The following is a 19,257-nucleotide window of genomic DNA, read 5'->3' on the forward strand; positions in this document are numbered from 1 at the left end:
TTGTCTCAATAAATAATTAATAATAATAATTACAATAATAATAATGATTCCGTTTTTCTGCGAACCATTAAAATTTTCTCACAAATTCCTGCCTACCGATTGGCTTACTACAACCATTTATACCCTGGTCGTGAAGAATATATAAGATCCAATCAGTTAGTATATTATTGAAATGTTAATTGCTTCAAATATCTTCTTCATTAAAATGTTAGTAGTGGAAATGAAAAATGATACGAATTATCTTCTATATGACGGCAATCTAAACGATTGATTAAATAATATTTGAAGAGATTACGTTGATGCATTCTAAATTCATGCAAATTTGTTATGTATAGTCGGGTCGGTCAAAGTTTAGTTCTATCAGAGCAAAAGATTACAATAAGGAAAATAACGAAATTAAAAATTCCCTTACTTCTGCTTGGTCGTTCTTAATTTTTTTTTTTTGTTTTTAACACTATAATAAATGGTTTATTTATGTTTAATTCTAAAATATCATAGATATATTAGTCAAAATGCTTTGTTTTATGTTTTGATTTTCTCTTTTGCTTTCACGGATGTTACATTTTCTTTTATAAAACGGATCACACATAATCACATGATAAGTGAGTTTAGATTTTCAACCGTTGGCAGCCCTGTTAAGCACAATAAACATGGAAATTGCAAACCGGAAATTAAAAAAAAAACAATTCATTCAATATTTTATTTGATCAAGAACAATAACGCGACGATCATTAATTAAAAAAATAAAAAGCAAAAAGGTAAACAAAAATTTCACCGCTTTTCTAATTTGCTTTTATCATCTGCGAACGTTTATTCAAACGAGACTAACTCCCCGCAAATGTTGTCAGTTATACTATTTCCGAAAGATATGAAATATGTGCAACAGTACAACTGTACGATTTTTAAACAATTTTACTTTAGTAATTCTCTTTACTTATTATTTGACTTTCGCTCTTTTCCTTTCTTTTTTCTCTTTGTATCTCTCCCTTTATCTCCATCTCTTTCTTTCTCTCTCTCACTCCTTTTAGTCATTCTCGTATCGTATACACTTTCACATTCGTTGAATAGTTAATTTTCATGTCTACCAAAAACAAAAAAAAAAACAAAAACAAAAGAGAGTAGAAGAACGAAAATTAAGAGGAAATCTAAAATCGAAAATATGAAAACCTCGCACAAATAATGAAGATATGGAAATGAACGTCACCATGTATAAGAAACACTGGGGCTTAACATATAATATATAAGTTAATTTGAAGAGGTAATAACTACCCGTATATAATTTGTTCCTTTACATGAATTAGAGAAAATCCGGGTAAGAAAAATAATTCTGTTCAGCTTAAGTCGAATATTTTGATATTCACTTTTTTTAACACACATTTCCGGATTGCAGACATACGTGCGTTAAAAAAAATAGAAAAGAACTCTCTATGCGCAAGCATCTTATTCGCGCCACATTATAATCTTGAAAAATGACAGTGTTCGATAGCAGTATGCTAATCAAAGTAAGAAATTTCATCATTGGACATGTCGAGATATTCGTTCGCAATAATTTGGCCAGCGACGTAAACGAGAGGATCGACTGAAGATCACGATATAGCCGCCAAATAATAAAGAAATCTACCTCGTGCCTGATTGCAGTAAGCAAGCAACACCGATGGTAGATTTGTTTTTGGGCTCTCCACATATAAACCCACCCGTTTGCAGGAAGCAATATGAACAATGATCCATCACACCATTCGTTTTGTCGAGTTTCCATTGTACTGTTTTGGCCGAAACGGTATTACTCAAATGATTGTTGAATACTGCAGTCATTTTTGCCGCGTCAGTTTCATATAGTTTGACTACAATCTTTCTCAATGTTCTGCAATCATTTTCAGTTAACTTCGGGTTTCACCCAATATTCCTCTTCGCCGGCGATGTTTTACTATGTTTTGTGCCATTACTGTTAATACCGTCGCTCATGAAACATTTAATAGTTTAGCTGTTTTTGTCACAGGTGTGCCCGCTAACGGAGCACGGACGCATTCTTGCCCTTTCCCAGTTCGGGCGATCAAACTTTTCACCAATTGGTTGGTTTTAACCGTCTCAGAATTAATCTATAATCTTGAAGAGATTACACTATAGCTGAATAAAGTCGACATACGAGTTGAAGAATGATGGATTTCCCTTATTAAAAACTACATTTATGGATTGAGAATCAAAAATTTTTTTTGATTTAAAATAGAAAATATCACAAACAAGTGTGCATATAATTTACTTCTCAGGTAGTTTAATATACTATTTATGGATGAAATTGAAAAACTAATGTCATGTTGGACCACCTTTAGCACCTAGTATTGCTTGTATACGTTTTCGAATTGAAGAAACCAATTTTTCTGTTAAAATCCAGCCCAATTTTACTCTATTCCCCAAATAAAAGTCTTCGTAAGATCTTCGATGTTAGAAATGTTCATTTTTTCAACCTACTTATGTCCAATTCATGCCTTTTGTTTTCAATTGTATTTAAATCCGGTGATCCGGTTGGAGAATGTAATTGATTGGGAACGTGGTAAAGTAGCCATGACTTTACAATGGTAGCACCGTTTTCACGAAAGACCCACTATAGTTGCGATAGTCTTCAAATTGGCTTTCAAAAGATTGAAATAAACATGGCGATCCATTTTAGTGCCATGCAATCTCACACCAAGACAGACCCTTCATCGCGCTTTACATAGTTAGCACTACATTTTGGATTCCCATCGCCACGTTAGGTTTCCTCTCTACTACTACTACTACTACTACTACTACTACTACTACTACTACTCCTCCTCCTCCTCCTCCTCCTCTCTACCCTTCGTATCCGAATATATGATACGCTAGATTCGTCGCTAAAAAATAAGTTTTTCCCAAATATTATATTATCATTTCTATGGAGTCTTGCAAGTTCGAAGCGGCTTATCATATTAATTTCGCTTAAAAATGCTTTTTTCTTGCTGTGCAGCTATGAAAATCATTGCGTTTTAAAATATTTCGAACGATTTCGAAATGCATGCTAATTTGCTCTTTTACAATATCAACGGCCCTAGTTTTGGTTTGTTACAATTCACATAATTCGTTTCTCATCCTCTCTAAGTTTGTTTGGTCGGCCTGATCGGTGCTTATTTTTTACGGCATTTGTACTATTGTAGTTTTTTATAATAGTTTGAACAGGAGCAGCTCGATTAATGGTTTTGCTATAATTTTTCCTCACTTCTCAACGTTTTATAATCAGTTTTCTAATCTCTTGCGAAATTTGTTTGCGTAGATTTTGTACCATTTAAAAAAAAAAAAAAAAACAGAAACTCACTTTAATTGATAAATTATTATTTAAATGTGCGAAAACCAATACAACAGAGCAAGGGCGACAATTAGATGCCCTGCACCGCTTCGCCTAATAATTATTCAAATGTTTTTATTACAATACACCGTAAATTACGCATTATTTTTATGCAAAGGCATACTTTTCATGAAAGCCCGTATATTCGGGTAATCCTTATTTGCGGTGGTATTCAAAAAATACACCTAATTGAACCAAATTCAGTTGATTTCTATTTCAATTTTCTATTATGAAGTACAGTAAAAGTTCCTTATTCGCGAGGGATACGTTCGATAAAAATGCCGCGAATACAGAAACCGTGAATACGGAATGGTAATTTATATGGGATTATAGAGGATACGTTCCTAGCTTGAAGGTTTTGAACATTTTGTCTTATTATCTTACGGCTTAGGCAATGGTTTGAAGAATTTTATAAGTTTCTCTTGCTTGGCAGTTTTTAAAAGCTCCTTCAATTCATACTGATACGCAGCAGTCGCATTAGCAATTTGCCTCTTCGTTCCATAGACGGATCAATGTTCATAAAGAAATCGCCAAGCTCGTTTACCATTCTTAAACCTTCTTCTTCACTAAGACTTTTCAAATTAAGTGTCACGTTTCCAGTGCTTGTTGAAGCCTCTTCTTCAATAGGCTCTGAACTTTCCTCCAAATCGGTTTCAGTCAAATTTTCATCTTGCGATTCAAGCAATTCCTGAATGTCACTTGATTCTATCTGTTCGGACCCATCTCGTCCTATTCCATTCGCGATTTCGGCTATGCTTGCAGACAAAGTTTGAGCTTGCACGGATTCTTAGTCATTTTCCGCAGTCAGAGCAAGCCGCAGTTTTTTCCAGCATGACTTCAATGTGTGTGGCTTCAATTCTTCCAGTGATTCTTTTATGCTTACGATGCATTTTGCTATATCAAATTTCTTCGAGCATTCCATAACATTCATATAAGGATTACATTCCACATTATCCAATATGATTTCGAAGGTTCGTCTAATGTAATAGAGCTTAAGGGCCTGCAGTATTCTCTGGTCCATAGGTTGAAGCAAAGTCGTCGTGTTGAGAGGTAAAAATGTCACTTTTAGGTTTGGATGCATAGCTTCAAGTTCGCGTAGATGACCTGGTGCATTGTGCAAAACTAGAAGTGCTTTTAAGTCTAAATTCTGTTTTTTTTAAATAAGTTTGAACTTGAGACACAAAACAATTCCGGAACCAGTCACAAAAAATCCGCGAATAAAGAAATTTATAGCCGCGAATATGGGAATTGGGTCGCATTTTTTTCATCCGCGAATAAGGAACTTTTACTGTAATTTTCAACATGAAATATAAAAATCCATGCCTTTTTACTACACAAAAATTTAGTTTAGTGCATATAACGATTTTTAAGAATAAGGTGTTATACAGGAACTGGTCGAAAAAGATCCGAATAATTTTCAATAGCGTTCGCCCTTGAGTCAAAGTATTCGCCAGTGTGTCAAATGTCTTCCAAGTATCTGAAAAACTGCGACCTGGAGATCGAAAACAAGGCGATTTATTCAGAAAATGATTCTGAATAAATCGGTATAATAAAAGGTGAGTTTACCTCAAGCATTTCTGAGTCTTACACCCGTCCGTACCTTATATTGTACTCTGTACCGCAAGTGGTGTAGGGTATAATAATGAACGCAAGTCGAAAGTAAGAAAAACATGGATTTTTATTGCTACACCCAATTTTGGAGATCAGCTAAACCGACCTTAAGCCCCCGTACACTTGACTAGGGGAATCTTCTCCAGTTAGGGCTATGACATGACAAACACAAAAAAAATTTGTTTGCAAATTTTGTGTTTTTACCGTCCTCAGATTAAGTCCAAACGAAGATCAAAATATCCTTAAGTTTTGGGGCGAAGTTATTGGGACTACAGGTCGTATTCCAAGAAGTGTCTATCGTTAGCCATTACCTTTTCCATCTTTCTGACGGCATTCAGATACCACGTCGAAAGGAATCTTCGTCTTTTGAGGTTATTCACGAATCGACCTAATTTTTGATATCTTCATATCATATGATCGTAAACGTTGCTTAGACATACTATGCACCATCGGCCGGAACAAGTGATAATCAGAAGGAGTAACGAAAAAAACTCTTAATGGTAACAAAAATATGTTTAATCTGAACATCGAATGCATTCAATTTCTATTAATAATCTTCCGTTTTTTCTTTGAGATAAAAATAAATATAACTAATGAAAGTTGAACCAAGATAAGCAGTGGTTGCTATAAATCTCGTCAACATTTCATGTATAAAAAGAACTTTTTCTTTCTTTTTCTGTTAATATTTACTACTTTTTTTCCTTTCTTTTTTTAACATTTTTTTTAACATTTATTAAATAATAAGTAAGAACCATAAATCCGCTTTACGACGAATCTCGGATACCCGTCAACTAAGAGTCCTTGAATCTCATATTAAGCCGTGCGCTTGTTAAGGATTGATTGTCAACATTAAACCGGAAGTCGATCTAATTCCTTATTACTTATAGAACTCTATTAAATATGTTATCAACACCTACTATCTGTTTGTAGACTATCGATAGAAGTAGATTTGTACAATTATTTCAGTTTGTCACTGAGTTCTTATAAGAGGATTAAGTATCACTTTTAGATCAAAAATATCAAGTTCAAGTGAGAGTTATAAGTGCGAAGTATCAGTTAACGCTATTTTGAAAAATTTTAATAACGACAAGATGAATGGCCAAATTGACACAAAAATTTCGTACTGGCTTACAGAATATCTACTTATTTTGGAGTATCTGCTGCGTATTTCCAATACAAGGATTTAGAAAATTGATAAAACTTACTATTGAGTAACGGTTGTAGTAAGTACGAAAGTTTTTTGATCTTGAATAAACCTGAAATGTACACATAATGTAAATATATGAATAGCGAACACATTTTTCATCGTGCCGTAGGCCAACTGGGGTCATTTTCTATGGTAATCCCGTATCGTGTAGTATAGAAATTTTCTCTGCATATGTAATTGATTCAGAATTGTGCGAACGTCGAGAATATACGGGCTTCATACCGGTTTTTTTTTTTTCAAAAGAATCATAAAAATGGTACGATCCTATCCTTTGACAGAAAGTATCAATAAATAAATATATAAATTTAATACACGTATAAATTTTATCACTATTGCCTTGATTTTAATTATACTCCTAAACACGCATACCTTGATCATGTGTTAAACGAAGATAATGATCTTAAATAGGGACTTTTAAAAACGATGTTCAAAGTTCCAAGTATTAGAGAGATTATACGGCAACATGGCATGCGGTGTGCATGTATGCTTTTTATTCTTATACGCACTCACACAGATAATTAACCAATATGGCCATTTGGAGAGAAAAAGTAACTAATAAATATGAAAAAAAAAACAGAACTTCGCATACATATGCAAATTCATGGGTATGATTCAAAAGTTCATGTATATGCATTAATGAGTTCATATCAAGAGAAAGAGAGCTCTTTTATAAATAATCTCTTTTTAGTTAAACTGTCGTTAAAATTCAACTTTGAGCCAAGCATTTTTTCCTAATATATTTTATATATTATATATATATACATATATATTTGTATATATATATATATTTTTTTTATCTTTCGTATATGTTGTAAATCATAAATTAGCCATGCTATATAGACTTTTCACATCTATCGCCTCAGGGGATATTAAAGACCACAGTAAAATCTCCCAATAGTCTGTATCATATATATGGTTTTCTTGAAGTCCGCTTAAATATGTGTGTTATAAAAAAAAATATTTCCCTTACAATCTGCCATATAGAGCCATAAATGTTACACCCATAACATGTGCACCTATAACCTAAATATTCGTCAGCACTATATGCATTGTATACACATAGTTTTCTATTTTCTTCCAATACCTAAATCTCCCGCCTCCATTAATACAATTTCTGTTTCGTTCACAAAATAGGAATACAATTTTGCACTCCTATTTTCCGGAATGTGGAAGTTAAAATAACATACGATATTGACAAGTACTGTTAAATCAACAGTTGACGATCAATTTATATTTAACAGATCCCGTTATACATGTTGCAGCCAATGTAAATGAGATGCACAATAAACTTCAATATCATCCATAACAATAGGATGGATAGAGAGAAAAGCTGGCTTAAATTAAGTAAATTTTCAACTTTTTTTTGCAAAAAACCTTATCGACTGCGTTTTAATTTTCATCTATTACAATAATAGAAACTACTACTGAAGAGTATACGGTATTTGAGAAATTTTTTGTATATTTATGCAGTTCTTTAAATTGGCATAAAATTGCTGAAAATCTTGTATATAGTCTGATGACGTTTATTTCACTTGTTGATGCAATTATAAAAAAATATCATTATTTACTAAGGAAAATAACAAACTACAATGTTTATAAATTGAACAAAAGATCTATCTAGAGCAGATCTAAAATGTTTAGGTTTCGAAAATTCATAGACGGGACAGGCTCCAGCATTTTGAAGTATTTTGTAAAATTGATAACTACTATACTATACATATAAAGTATAATTGTTTCCATTTGCGTAAATGCAAACAGTAGTACCGATATTTCTAACAATTCTGGTAACATAAGATGTGTGTTATAAATGCACTTAGCATTCGGCTTAGTTAATATTATGTATACTTGCGTACTTAGAGAATGAAGCGCAAAATTAATGCAGAGTTATATCCCGTCGACGGTTATAAAAATTAAACTTTGAGGATAGGATCGTTTTCATTTCAAAGGACTTTGAAATAAGCAGTATGTATAAACAAATTAATTTATTTTATAAATGCTGGTCAAAAGTAAGAAAGTTTGAGAAAACGAAATGAAATCGTTCTGCCACTGATTTTTATAAGTGTAAACTTTAGAGAGCAACTATCAAAAATTCATTCGGCATCCCTAACTCTGACTCAACTTACGAATAGTAGTAGAAAAGCAAAACGTAAAACAATGTCAAAATTGTCAACTGCCACAAAGCAAAACACGGTTTAGGTGCTGTGAGCACAAGCAAATAAGAACAGGGTGTAGGGAGAGGACAAAGAATTTAAAACCGGCAATGCTTGCTAAAATGACTCACTCTTAAGCATATTCCAGCATAGAACAATTATTTCCTCTTATAAAAGTAATTAAGCCTGTTAAACCCTGTTCTCATACTGTAGTTTACGTTGCTTGGCTTGTTAATATTTCTTTTCTCGTTTACTGTACAACTTTCACGCTGGGTGTAATTTTTTTTCTTGGTACTTACCTTTCGTTAATTATATGTATCAAAGTATAAACTTTTTGGATATAGAACGAAGGGAAATTTAAATGTCTTTACGAAATGTACTTTTTGAAAATAAATCAAATTAAGGATTAAAAAAGAGAAAACGGAAATAATTTCTGCATTGAAAGTTAGCCCTTTATGAAGCCTAAATTCAAAGAAAAACCACAACGCGTTAAAAACGACCACAAACGAACGATAAAACGTTGTAAAATAATTCAATGAGCGAATGAGTAGCCAAAAGGTAAAGGCGCGTTTCTTTTCGATCTATGCTTTGTGCTGGCACTTCTTGATATCGCTTTGTTTAGCTATGTGCTGTTTTTATTGCACATACAAACAACAAATATTTTTTACTTCATACGTTGCGCTTTTTTTTCACTCTTCACTTGTGCATCATTCACAAAATTTTCAGTACAGATTCTTCAACTGTACTTTTTGTGATTTTTAATTTATCTGAACGAATTTTTTATTCAATTTAATAAGTTAATAAAAAAAGGGGAATTAAACCAAAAATACGAACTGAATCAAATGAAAAAACGAATCAAACTTCACCATAGGATATGACAAACGCTTTTGCAAATAAAACAGCCGACTGTAGTATTGCCATTAGTAAGCACTCGCCTAAATTTTAGATATGATTGCCCATTGACCATTATACACTTCAGTTGACTGATAAAAACATTTTGTCGATGATACATTTTAGCACAAATTATAAAGAACCTTATTTATCAAAACAATTACTAAAATAGTCGCCAAAAAATAGGGGACAATTTTTTGCACTCTCGTCTTTTTTGCGGCTGTTAAATGCCGCCACGGTAAAGACGTAGGATAGTGAGACGTAGGTCTTTATAAGTGAATATGATAAAAATTGACTGACAGAAAATTCTTCTGTTATTATTTATTCCTATCAATTGTGTAAAAAATGGATAATTAAATATATTTAGAATTTACAGTATTTTCGATCTTTCTTAACCAAGATTGTTCGAAAAATCGCCACGATTTCCGAAATGAAAACATATTAATAAAAAATAACATAAATTTAATTTTTTTTCATAACCATATTTGTATGTTTCACATTTTTGCTATATTTTAGTTTCATTATTAATAACTTTGTGGTAAAGATGAAACCAAAGTAACCGAGGGATAAAATCTACACATTACACGAGATGTTTCTTTATTTATAAATTTTTTAGTAGATAGTTTCCGATATAAATTCGCATGAATAGCAAAACAAATTCGAAAATATTGGATTAAGTATTAGTAGTTAGGTATTTGTAAAGCGATTCTTAAAGTATTTTTATTAAATTAATTAGCAGGCACTTTCGTACATCTTCGGGTAATTGTAGAAGCATACCTGTGAGTAAGGAGTAGAACTTTACTTTGCTTACAGGACTGAACACGTAATTTGGTTACTTTAAATTAAAATAATATTTGGATGATATTTGAATTTACGCATGGTTTAAAAGAAGCAGCGAGCAGTATTTTCTAGAAGTCATTAATAGCGCTTCCGACGAAAAACAATGTTCATGGTAGTTCGTATAATTAATTTCATTTGATTTAATTTCCGCACAACCAATCTTTGTAGTGGTACATACACTAATATACAGAGAATTCCTATTCTGTATTAGTTAATTAAAAGAATTTGAAATTGCCTTAGCCGCAACTTGTTGCATATACGTAACCATTACAAATCATGAAAACATACATGCATTTAGCATTCCGAAGAGGAAGACTTAGCGAAATATATAAATGGAAAGGAGAAAAAGCTTTTTTTTCGTATGAAGAAGAATGTACTCATCTGAACATTACAATAGAGAAAATCTGCATATTAAATTTAATCTATTACACGCATGTATTCAAGCGAATATTGATAATTGCCTTTATTAATTATAAGAAACATAGACATTTTAAAACTTGCTTATTAAATTACTGATTGTTAAGTTACTTGTCATGAAAGAATGGAATATTACGTCTTTATTCATTCTTACTATCCTCATTGTCAGCAGACTGCATATTTTCTCCACTCGGTAAGGGAGGAGCACTAGACGAATTCGCACTGCCAGGCATAGTTGGAACTGAAGGTCCTGATGCCGGTACTGGTTGTTGTTGCGATGGTAAAGAGTTGTGTGCCGCCGTTAACGGAGCGTAAACATCGTGGGGTGCCATATGACCAGGCGGTGCAGTTTGTTGTTGAGGTACTGGTGGCCCTCCGTGTTCAGCGTAATGCACAGAGGCGCTATTGTGCTGGGGCGGTGGCCTAGAGTTTATATAATGAGATCCTGGTGGTGGTCCATAAGGTTGCTGGTAATGTGAATATGGTGCATACTGACCATAAGGTTGTTGTGGTGGATGAGCTCCGTATTGAGGTTGATAGTACGGTGAACGAGTAGTTCCGCCAGGTGGCGCCCCATAAGATGGATAAGCTCCATGCGGTGACATGGCACTCATTGGCGGCTGATGTGGACTCATATGAGGTGATAAATGAGGAGCATGTGGGGGAGGTGGCGGTGGATGTGGATGCATAGGCATAGTTGGAGGAATCTGCTGAGTTTGGGGTGTGGTATGCGAAGTTGGTATTGAAGCTGTAGGGGCTACTTGAATCGGAGCTACGTTAGAATTTGCTGAAGTCGGCAAATGTGCAGCGGATATTGCTGGCGCCATCATGGATTGTGGCTGTTGTTCACCTGATGTACTCGCAGGCGGAAGGGGAGTGGCAGTTGCGGCCTTAACGTTTGAAATTTTATTTTTAATTATTGATTCTTTGTTTCTTAATTCCACTTCAGGTCCCACCTTAACTCCCTTCGGCAATATCTCATTAGGCTTCTGTTCAGCTAATTTAGGAGGAATAGGCGCAGTTAGTTTAGCCGGTGGTTCAATATCCATTGGTTCAGGTTCAGTTTTACTACTCGATTCATGAATGGGCTTAGTGAGTGAAGCCGAAACACTTGGATTTACGTCTTTCTTCGGCTCCGCATTAGGTGGGGGACCGCTTGTTGGTACAGCCGGCCCAATTAAAGGTGGCTTATTATCCGATCTATTTCCTGCCAGCGTTATCGAATTTGGCTCTTCTAAGCGTTGGCGTTCTTTTTTCATTTCTTCATACATTCGCTGAACCATTTTCTGAAATGTTTCTTCATCCACCGCTGGTTTACAATGCCGCTTTAGCTCTTCCTGAAAAGCTAAACTAGATTCGATCATACGTTGCTTTTTAGCCTCAAATTTTTCCTCCATTTGCTGTAATTCAGCTTCGAGTTTTGTCTGATGCATAGTCAATGAACTTACTTGACGTTTAAGTACTTGCATACGGTGTGTGGTAACCACTGAACGCACATCGGGCACCACCGCATCCGAAAATATTTCATTGATTAGCCGATGATTGCGTAAGTAACGGGCGTAAGCTACATGTTTAAAAGAATAGCCCTCATCTTGATCGTCTTCATCCTCTGCTGGTTGTATATCTATACGTCTCTCTTGTTGACCCTTGCCACCCGCTCCACGCGAAGGTGTTTCATGAATGTCGCCATCAGCTTTTACTTTACTCTTAGCGGCTAAATATGCTTGATAGGCTGGTGAGTTATGATAAGCCTTCAATGCTTTCTCATATTCTAGTTTGTCTGCTTCATACTCGTCTATAAACTCTTGTTTCTCTGTGTCCGTGAGTTGTTTCCACATGGCGCCGATTTTTTTACCCAATTCCCATAATTTCAAATCGGGATGTTGAGCTTTGACACTGTCCCAAATTTTCTTCGAATATCGCATATACGGCAGAATAGGTTTTTCTGGTGGTTTCGGTGGTTTTGGCGCTCGCGACTCAGCTTGATTTTTAGAACTGGAAGATTTCCCGGCCTTTTGGGGAGTGAATGCCGGATTAGCGTGATTACTATGGGTGAAAATGGGTGTATTATCCTTGCTACGATCGGACCCACCACCAGCTCCCGAAGAACGAGATCTACCGCTTCCACTGCCACCTGATGTAGACGAAGAAGATGTCGTAGCTACAGCAATTTGTTTATAATTGCTTGGTAGAGACATAATGTTACTGAATCAAATCGGTATTTTTATTGAACATAAAAAGCTATGTTGCTTTTATAAATGTAATTCAACCACAGAATCACGGAAAAATAATCATTAAACGTCAAGCACGCCGATAAATAATCGATTATAATAAGCAAAAGCATTGAAGAGTTGCCTAAGTTTAAATTTTTTCGTTGTAATAAATAGAATCAGATGTTCTCATAAGTAAAAATAAAATGTTCAGAGGAATACACTTTCGCCGTTCATGGCGATATATTTATATAAACTCAAAGAATTTTACAAAATTACCACAAAGAAGTTATAATGTATATACCCAACTACGCCACACTCCGCTCACAGCCTTACGTAACCACTATAGATATCTATCTACGGATAAATCCGTCGAACACATTGTGGATTCTGTTCTCGATCAGTCTACTTATGAAAAAGTATGCGCTACGACACTGGACGCCCTCAACGAATATATGGAACGCCTAGTAGAAACTGTAGATTATTTACCGGGCAGTGACATAGGTTATAGTGTAAGTGCAATGACTTAAGAAAAATTTCAAAGTTCATCGAATGGTATCTCCTTTACAGGATGGTGTGTTAACTGTTAACTTAGGCCCTAAACACGGCGTCTATGTTATCAATCGTCAGACGCCCAACAGACAAATTTGGTTAAGTTCACCCTTTAGTGGACCAAAGCGCTACGATTTTGTAGGTCCCAAAACCGGCGAAAAGGGTAAATGGCTTTATCGTCACGATGATGAGACTTTGCACGACTTATTGCAACAGGAGCTACAGCCTATATTCAAAGATCAAAAGTTAGATTTTTCTGAATTACCTTACAGCAGTTGAACATAATACGAAAAATGAAAATAAGTTACTAAAAACTAAGTTTGCTAAGTTGGAAACCGTTTTATTAATTCTTGCAATAATTGATTTTGTATTTCAATGGCACGCTCTTGAATTTTAAGATTTTCTTGTAATATTTTCAGATGTTCCAGGTAGCACCTTTCTTGTTGAGCATTGTATTGATCCAAAGTAAGATTCGAGGTTAACGTATCTTCAGTTTTATGCATGCTACTGTCCTCGTTTATGGTATTCGGTTGTTTTTTAATCATATCACCAAGTCCTCGCTTCTTTAAGAGTGAATCAGATTTCACGTCAGATCGACAATCCTGTTCAGAGTTTATTAAAATTTCATCATTATAAAGTTTACAGTACTCTTTTCAGCGATTTTTGGCCATTTAGTAATTTGTCCAAGCGTTTGTCCTTGGAAGTATCGTGCAATTGCTCGAAATATTCAAAGACCTCTACATCTTTCGATCTAAAGTTTCCGCAACAATTTAAAATGCCGGAATACTACGCGATTTTAGTCCCGAAATTCTAAAAGCTACAATGTTTTTTACTATTATAAATTAGCAAAATAAGGTGTAGGGTGTGGTCAAAAAAACGGTGCACTTCGTATAATTTTCAAAAGTGTTCGTCCTTGGGCTGGACCACGTCAGAGTATCAAATTTCATAAAAATTGGCCGGACATCGTTATATTAACTTTTTAAATTTAATTGAAATCATAAACTCTAGGCATCACTTACTGCTTGAACACCTGGTAAAGTTTTACCCTCTAGTAATTCTAAAGAAGAAGACTAGCTCGGGTCAGCACCACTTTGTAGAAATAACACAGGATGAAGAAGAGACTAAGAAGCAAGTTAAGGAAACAGAAAGATTTGTGGATTATGAAAATTCCGTTGTACTGCTTTGGGTGGGAAATGTGCCACCATCAAAGTAATCGCAAATTTCCTCCTGTATACTGAGCCTTTAGATTTGTTAACATAACATATGGCATTTATTAAATACTAAAGTAATACAAAAATTATTTCTTTGCTTATAATTATTTAAGAAATACATTCAATGGAATTTTTTAAAATCTTTTTAAGAATTCTTCTGCACAAGTACGCGCACGAGCATTCACGGCCAATTTCATTTCGCTAATTTCTTTATCGATCTCTTCCATGAAACTAATGACAAAATCCACCAATTTGTGTTTATACATCTGCTCTGTGTGGAAATTCGTTATCAAAAAGCTTATATCGTAACTATCAATGGGTTTTCGTCTTAGAACAATAAAAGATTCTGCCCGACGCATCATAAACCGTGTGAATTTGTGGCATAATATTTTCTCAATTTCATCCGCTTGCTTAACCGCGATACTAACACGTACCGAATTGATCGAGGGTTCAATGAGGACCCGTTCACGTTCATTACGTGATATCAATATTGGTGTTAAAATCAGTTCTTTGCTCGAGCAGACCTCTACTTCTGGTTTGTTGTGACGCTCTACTACTTGGGAAGCAAAGTTCTGCAAGCACATTGCCGCTGTTAGCGAGTGACGTACGGCAGTTAAATATAATTTGAGAGTAGCAGCCATTGCTTCTTAAATATTTATTTAGTTATAAAGAAAATATATGATTCACTTCAATTTTTCTGACAGAAAACAGAACGGAGAATTGCACGAAACACCTCCCAGATTGCTACACGCATTGTAATTTGTCACCGGCGCTGCAATTTAAGTAAGTATTAATTTTAGGAAATAAGTGATACATTGGGAAAACTATTACTCCTTCTCTTTTACAATACTTTACTTTAGGATTTTTCGAAAAATCTCATTTGCTGATAATATAGATAGAAGCTTTAATCTATAAAATATTTTTATATCAATTTTGACCCCTTTTACGAATAAGAAATCAAAGTTTCCCTATTATTACATACTTTTTTTGTTTACGGCAAAACGGAAAACAGTCGCAGTACTTGTATTTAGAAACAGCTGGTCGTCAGAGCGAATGCATATAATCGTGCAGTGCTGCTAACTTTATTATTAATCTTTGAATAATAATAGTGTTGAATTTTTCCCTATCCAAACAAAATTTGGCTTTAAATCGACAGGAGAGAAGCATTCCTTGGTTTTTGTCTTATTTTGATTAACCATACAATAACAAAATTGGTGGTAGTCTTATTTTTATGCAAAGGTCTTTTTAAAGATGTTCTATAGAGAAATGAAAATAAATAAATAAAAGACGAGCGATTCTTTGTCATTTTCCATTTACTTCACTTAATTAAGTGAAGCTATTAATACTACTGCAATTTCGTGCAGTAAATTCTTTAGTTGAGTTATGGATGATATGGGTGATATGAAGTAACAAAATTTACAAAAATATGCCTTAAAGAAGTGAAAATACTATAGTGAATCGCAGCCTACCATTAAATGGCGTACACGCTAGTCTTGAAAAAAAAATTCACTGGAAAAAATGTACTGAAACAAATTTGATTTAAAAATTTCGCAATTTAGCATACCACGCAAAAAGTATTGCACAAGGCGGCGGGATGTTAATTTAAAACACTTGTGTCTGTGAAAAGTATTCCAGGTCTATGCATCGTTAACCAGTGTTATCATTATACAAAAATAACGTGGTAATAACAACGATATTAATAATAAGAAGAAAGTAAACAAAATATATAGTATTTTCTAAATCTGCAATTAAATGCAAACTTTTCCGAAAAAGCTAAATTATGTTCAGTTGTTGTATACTGCTAAGATAAAGTCGGATACGAAATTTACATTCTTGACAGTCCTCTCCCGGTTATTTTAAAATATTTTTAATGGTCATATCTCTAATACGCTTGCACAATTATATCTATGAAACCACTCTCGATTTGTAAATAGAGCGTCTAAGAGTTTTAAATAAAACGCGCGCAAATTTACAAATCACCCCTCAGTGGGACAAATTTAACCTCAAGATGAGTTCAATAAGTACGCGAAAATCACAAAAAACTGTTCACGTTACAATGTCTAATAAACCTAGATCGAAATGAACGATTCAGTCTGACATTTCATATTTGTTTTTCTTCCAATTTTCCTTTGCACGAATTTGTTTCTAAGAATTTTTATTAAGATAAGATGAGTTGACAAATGTTTTAAAGGGGAATGATAAAGAATGAATAAGTTTTCTAGCGCATCCTGATTTAATAAATTCTTAAATAAAAATTGCCGTTCATTAAAGATATCTTGGGACAAATAAATAATTCGCTTACGATTTGTTTAAAGACAATGATTCAATAATTTTAGTGCCTCTGGATAGGACATGGCTTTTTTGCTTGAAATTACATTTTTCTAAGCATATGTTCTTCCCGTCGTTATCATAGAATTCCTGAAAATTATGGCATGCCCACATGCCAACATTTGTGATCTTGATTCGATTACAATAACATTCAATCCGAAAGCGTTCATTGCGTTCAGTTTATCAAACGAAATCGTTTTATCCCTGGCCCCATCAACATAAAGTACTTTAAAATATATTTCCAAATGGACCAATATCCTCTCAATATTACAAAAATGAATTTTATTTCAATTACTAGCCTTTTATGCCTTTTATGCCTATATCAAATAATTTCTGCTTATTATTCTTCTAACACATCTAACCTTCAGAATACATTATTTTCGTATTCCTTACGCTGTGCCATTATAGCTGTGAGCCAAAGAATGGTTTGATGTTTAGCGCAATAATTGTTGTGGGTGCGCGAGCCTAAATTTTCATTTTTCTCCTATAGAATTGTGACAAAGATATATTTGAAATTTAATTAATATTTAAATCTGTTATCGTGTTATCTATTTCCGAATAATGAGTTTGAATTACGGTTAATAAGTTTGTTGTGCCTCCAACAAGTTCATTTTTTGCTATTTTAATCGCTGGATTCTTAATTGTCCTTTTTTTGCAATCTGATTTCACCAACTGGCCTGGTTATTAGATCTTATTCTCTAGATCTTTTCTATTCGTCTTTTCCTTTTAGTTAACCTGAATAATCCGGCCTCATTATGTTTTCTTCCTTCGCCTTTTCGTCGGACTTGCAATTTCTGAGGACTTGCTTTTTTTTAACATACTTTTGTGTAATTTAATATAATAATATAAGTTAATAAATCTTCTTTTTTTCTTTCTACACCCTATAAAAGAAGTTTTATTTAAATATGTAACGTTATTTTATTATTACTTTCTACATCCTTATATATGAAAGTGCTAGTTTGCTCTCCTTCCAACCTATTCGCCTAAGTGACGGAAAGCAAGGAATCTCGACTAACAACTCAATGGTTATGGATACAAATCTTAACTGTGTTGGAGTTTTTAATGGAGCCGATAGCCTTAAATGCTCGTGCTTTAAGACTTTAGTCTTCAAATTTATTTCTCTGGCTGAATGAATTATGATGATGATAATAATAGTAATAATAATAATAATAATAATAATAATAATAGTAACAATAGTAAAAGTATTAATAGGAAGACAGACATATTTATGATATTGATTATTAAATGAATCATTTATCCTAGTTATCATATGATATAAATTGAATAGTTTTGAAAGCGCAGTGGACACAGGAACTCGTATTGATCGGCAAGTTCCAATGGAAAACATCGATATTCTCTTTGCTTGGCATTGATCTCGGGCAATATTCGAATATTGTACGAACGACGAATATTTAAAAATCGAAAATAATTTTGGTTGGCCAGGATAAATAAAATCAATTTTAAATTTAGAAATTAGTTTCCTTCTCCATCAATCAATTAAAAGGCCGATGGAGACGTTGCAATTGATACAACAGCAATTGCACGAGTTGCATATGTTTGTCGTGTGACAGATTGCGGAGAAAAGTACAAACGGACAATAAGAGCTTAGCCGTTTTTGAACACCACGACCTAACGGATTAATTTTTTATCTGATATTATTAACCAGCGATATAGATACCACTTTAAAAGGACTTGCAGAGTGGAAGGCGATAAGTTAGATGCGTCCATTCTAAAATTATTATTTAGAATAGAATTATCGCGTCCCAACGCGATAGATTAATTATTCTTAACATCAACTTTTTAGCGATGAGGAGAGATGACAGATGAATTTCATCCCAAAAATTTTAATGGTGGTGGGCATGCGAGATTCGGCCCCTGCCGAATAAAACTTTCAGGCTTGTTATTATATCATATAGAATTTCAATTTATACCATGCATTATTTTCCAAGAAATGAAAACTCAATAAAGATGCTTTATTAATCAATTTAAAAGTTAATTTCCAAATTGTTTTATTAAAGTGCATTATATTAAAGATTAACTTCCAAGTCACCGAACAATTAATAGTAAATATAATAACTCTTTATATATTCCTGTCCGGTAAAGTATCCAGGTGGGGAAGATTCGATTTATTGGTAAATAAGCGTCGTCCAGGTACGGAATTTCTTAAGAACACTTCCATTACTTTGCAAGCAAAAGCAAGCTTCAATATCCACAATTATAAAAGTGTGACTTGCATCGCAGGCTCCCAATGACGCTATAGAAGGCGGACCAAAATAAAATATTTTCTAAGAAGTATTTTCTTATTTATTAACCTAAACGCTTACTTTTAGATTTATAAAAAAATGGTTCACGTTTGCGCAGGCAAACAACACTTGCTTGAATGCAATGGGAAAAATTTTACGTGCTATTTAAGCGCACTGCTTCATGATTTGCAAATACCTACATTAGAGAGAAAGATCACAAATTTAGTCGAAATGAACGGCTG

The 19,257-nt window shown here is 33.9% G+C and overlaps 3 protein-coding genes across 5 annotated transcripts; 1 reads left to right on the forward strand and 2 right to left on the reverse strand.

Moving 5' to 3' along the window:
• Window positions 1-10,525: 10,525 nt before the first annotated feature.
• LOC119637378 (RNA-binding protein 33) lies at window positions 10,526-12,787 on the reverse strand. Its single transcript, XM_038033370.1, has one exon. It carries the CDS (start codon window positions 12,667-12,669, stop codon window positions 10,612-10,614), a length of 2,058 nt encoding a protein of 685 aa, XP_037889298.1. The 5' UTR covers window positions 12,670-12,787; the 3' UTR covers window positions 10,526-10,611.
• A 75-nt stretch (window positions 12,788-12,862) lies between these two features.
• On the forward strand, window positions 12,863-13,655 carry LOC119637383 (frataxin homolog, mitochondrial). Its single transcript, XM_038033381.1, has 2 exons — window positions 12,863-13,193; window positions 13,252-13,655. Exons 1-2 carry the CDS (start codon window positions 12,888-12,890, stop codon window positions 13,510-13,512), a joined length of 567 nt encoding a protein of 188 aa, XP_037889309.1. The 5' UTR covers window positions 12,863-12,887; the 3' UTR covers window positions 13,513-13,655.
• A 734-nt stretch (window positions 13,656-14,389) lies between these two features.
• Window positions 14,390-15,464, reverse strand: LOC119637384 (actin-related protein 2/3 complex subunit 4-like). Of its 3 annotated transcripts, none has more exons than XM_038033384.1 (2): window positions 15,427-15,464; window positions 14,390-15,216 (listed from the first exon to the last, which is right to left on the reverse strand). In XM_038033384.1, exon 2 carries the CDS (start codon window positions 15,083-15,085, stop codon window positions 14,579-14,581), a length of 507 nt encoding a protein of 168 aa, XP_037889312.1. In that variant the 5' UTR covers window positions 15,086-15,216; window positions 15,427-15,464; the 3' UTR covers window positions 14,390-14,578. The 3 variants fall into 3 exon arrangements, with proteins under 3 accessions (XP_037889312.1, XP_037889313.1, XP_037889311.1); XM_038033385.1 differs by lacking the exon at window positions 15,427-15,464 and adding an exon at window positions 15,300-15,418; XM_038033383.1 differs by lacking the exon at window positions 15,427-15,464 and adding an exon at window positions 15,276-15,319.
• Between the last annotated feature and the right edge of the window lie 3,793 nt (window positions 15,465-19,257).

This window comes from Glossina fuscipes, unplaced genomic scaffold (genome assembly GCF_014805625.2).
Source record: "Glossina fuscipes isolate IAEA_lab_2018 unplaced genomic scaffold, Yale_Gfus_2 59, whole genome shotgun sequence".
In the NCBI taxonomy this organism is placed as follows: Eukaryota; Metazoa; Arthropoda; class Insecta; order Diptera; family Glossinidae; genus Glossina; species Glossina fuscipes.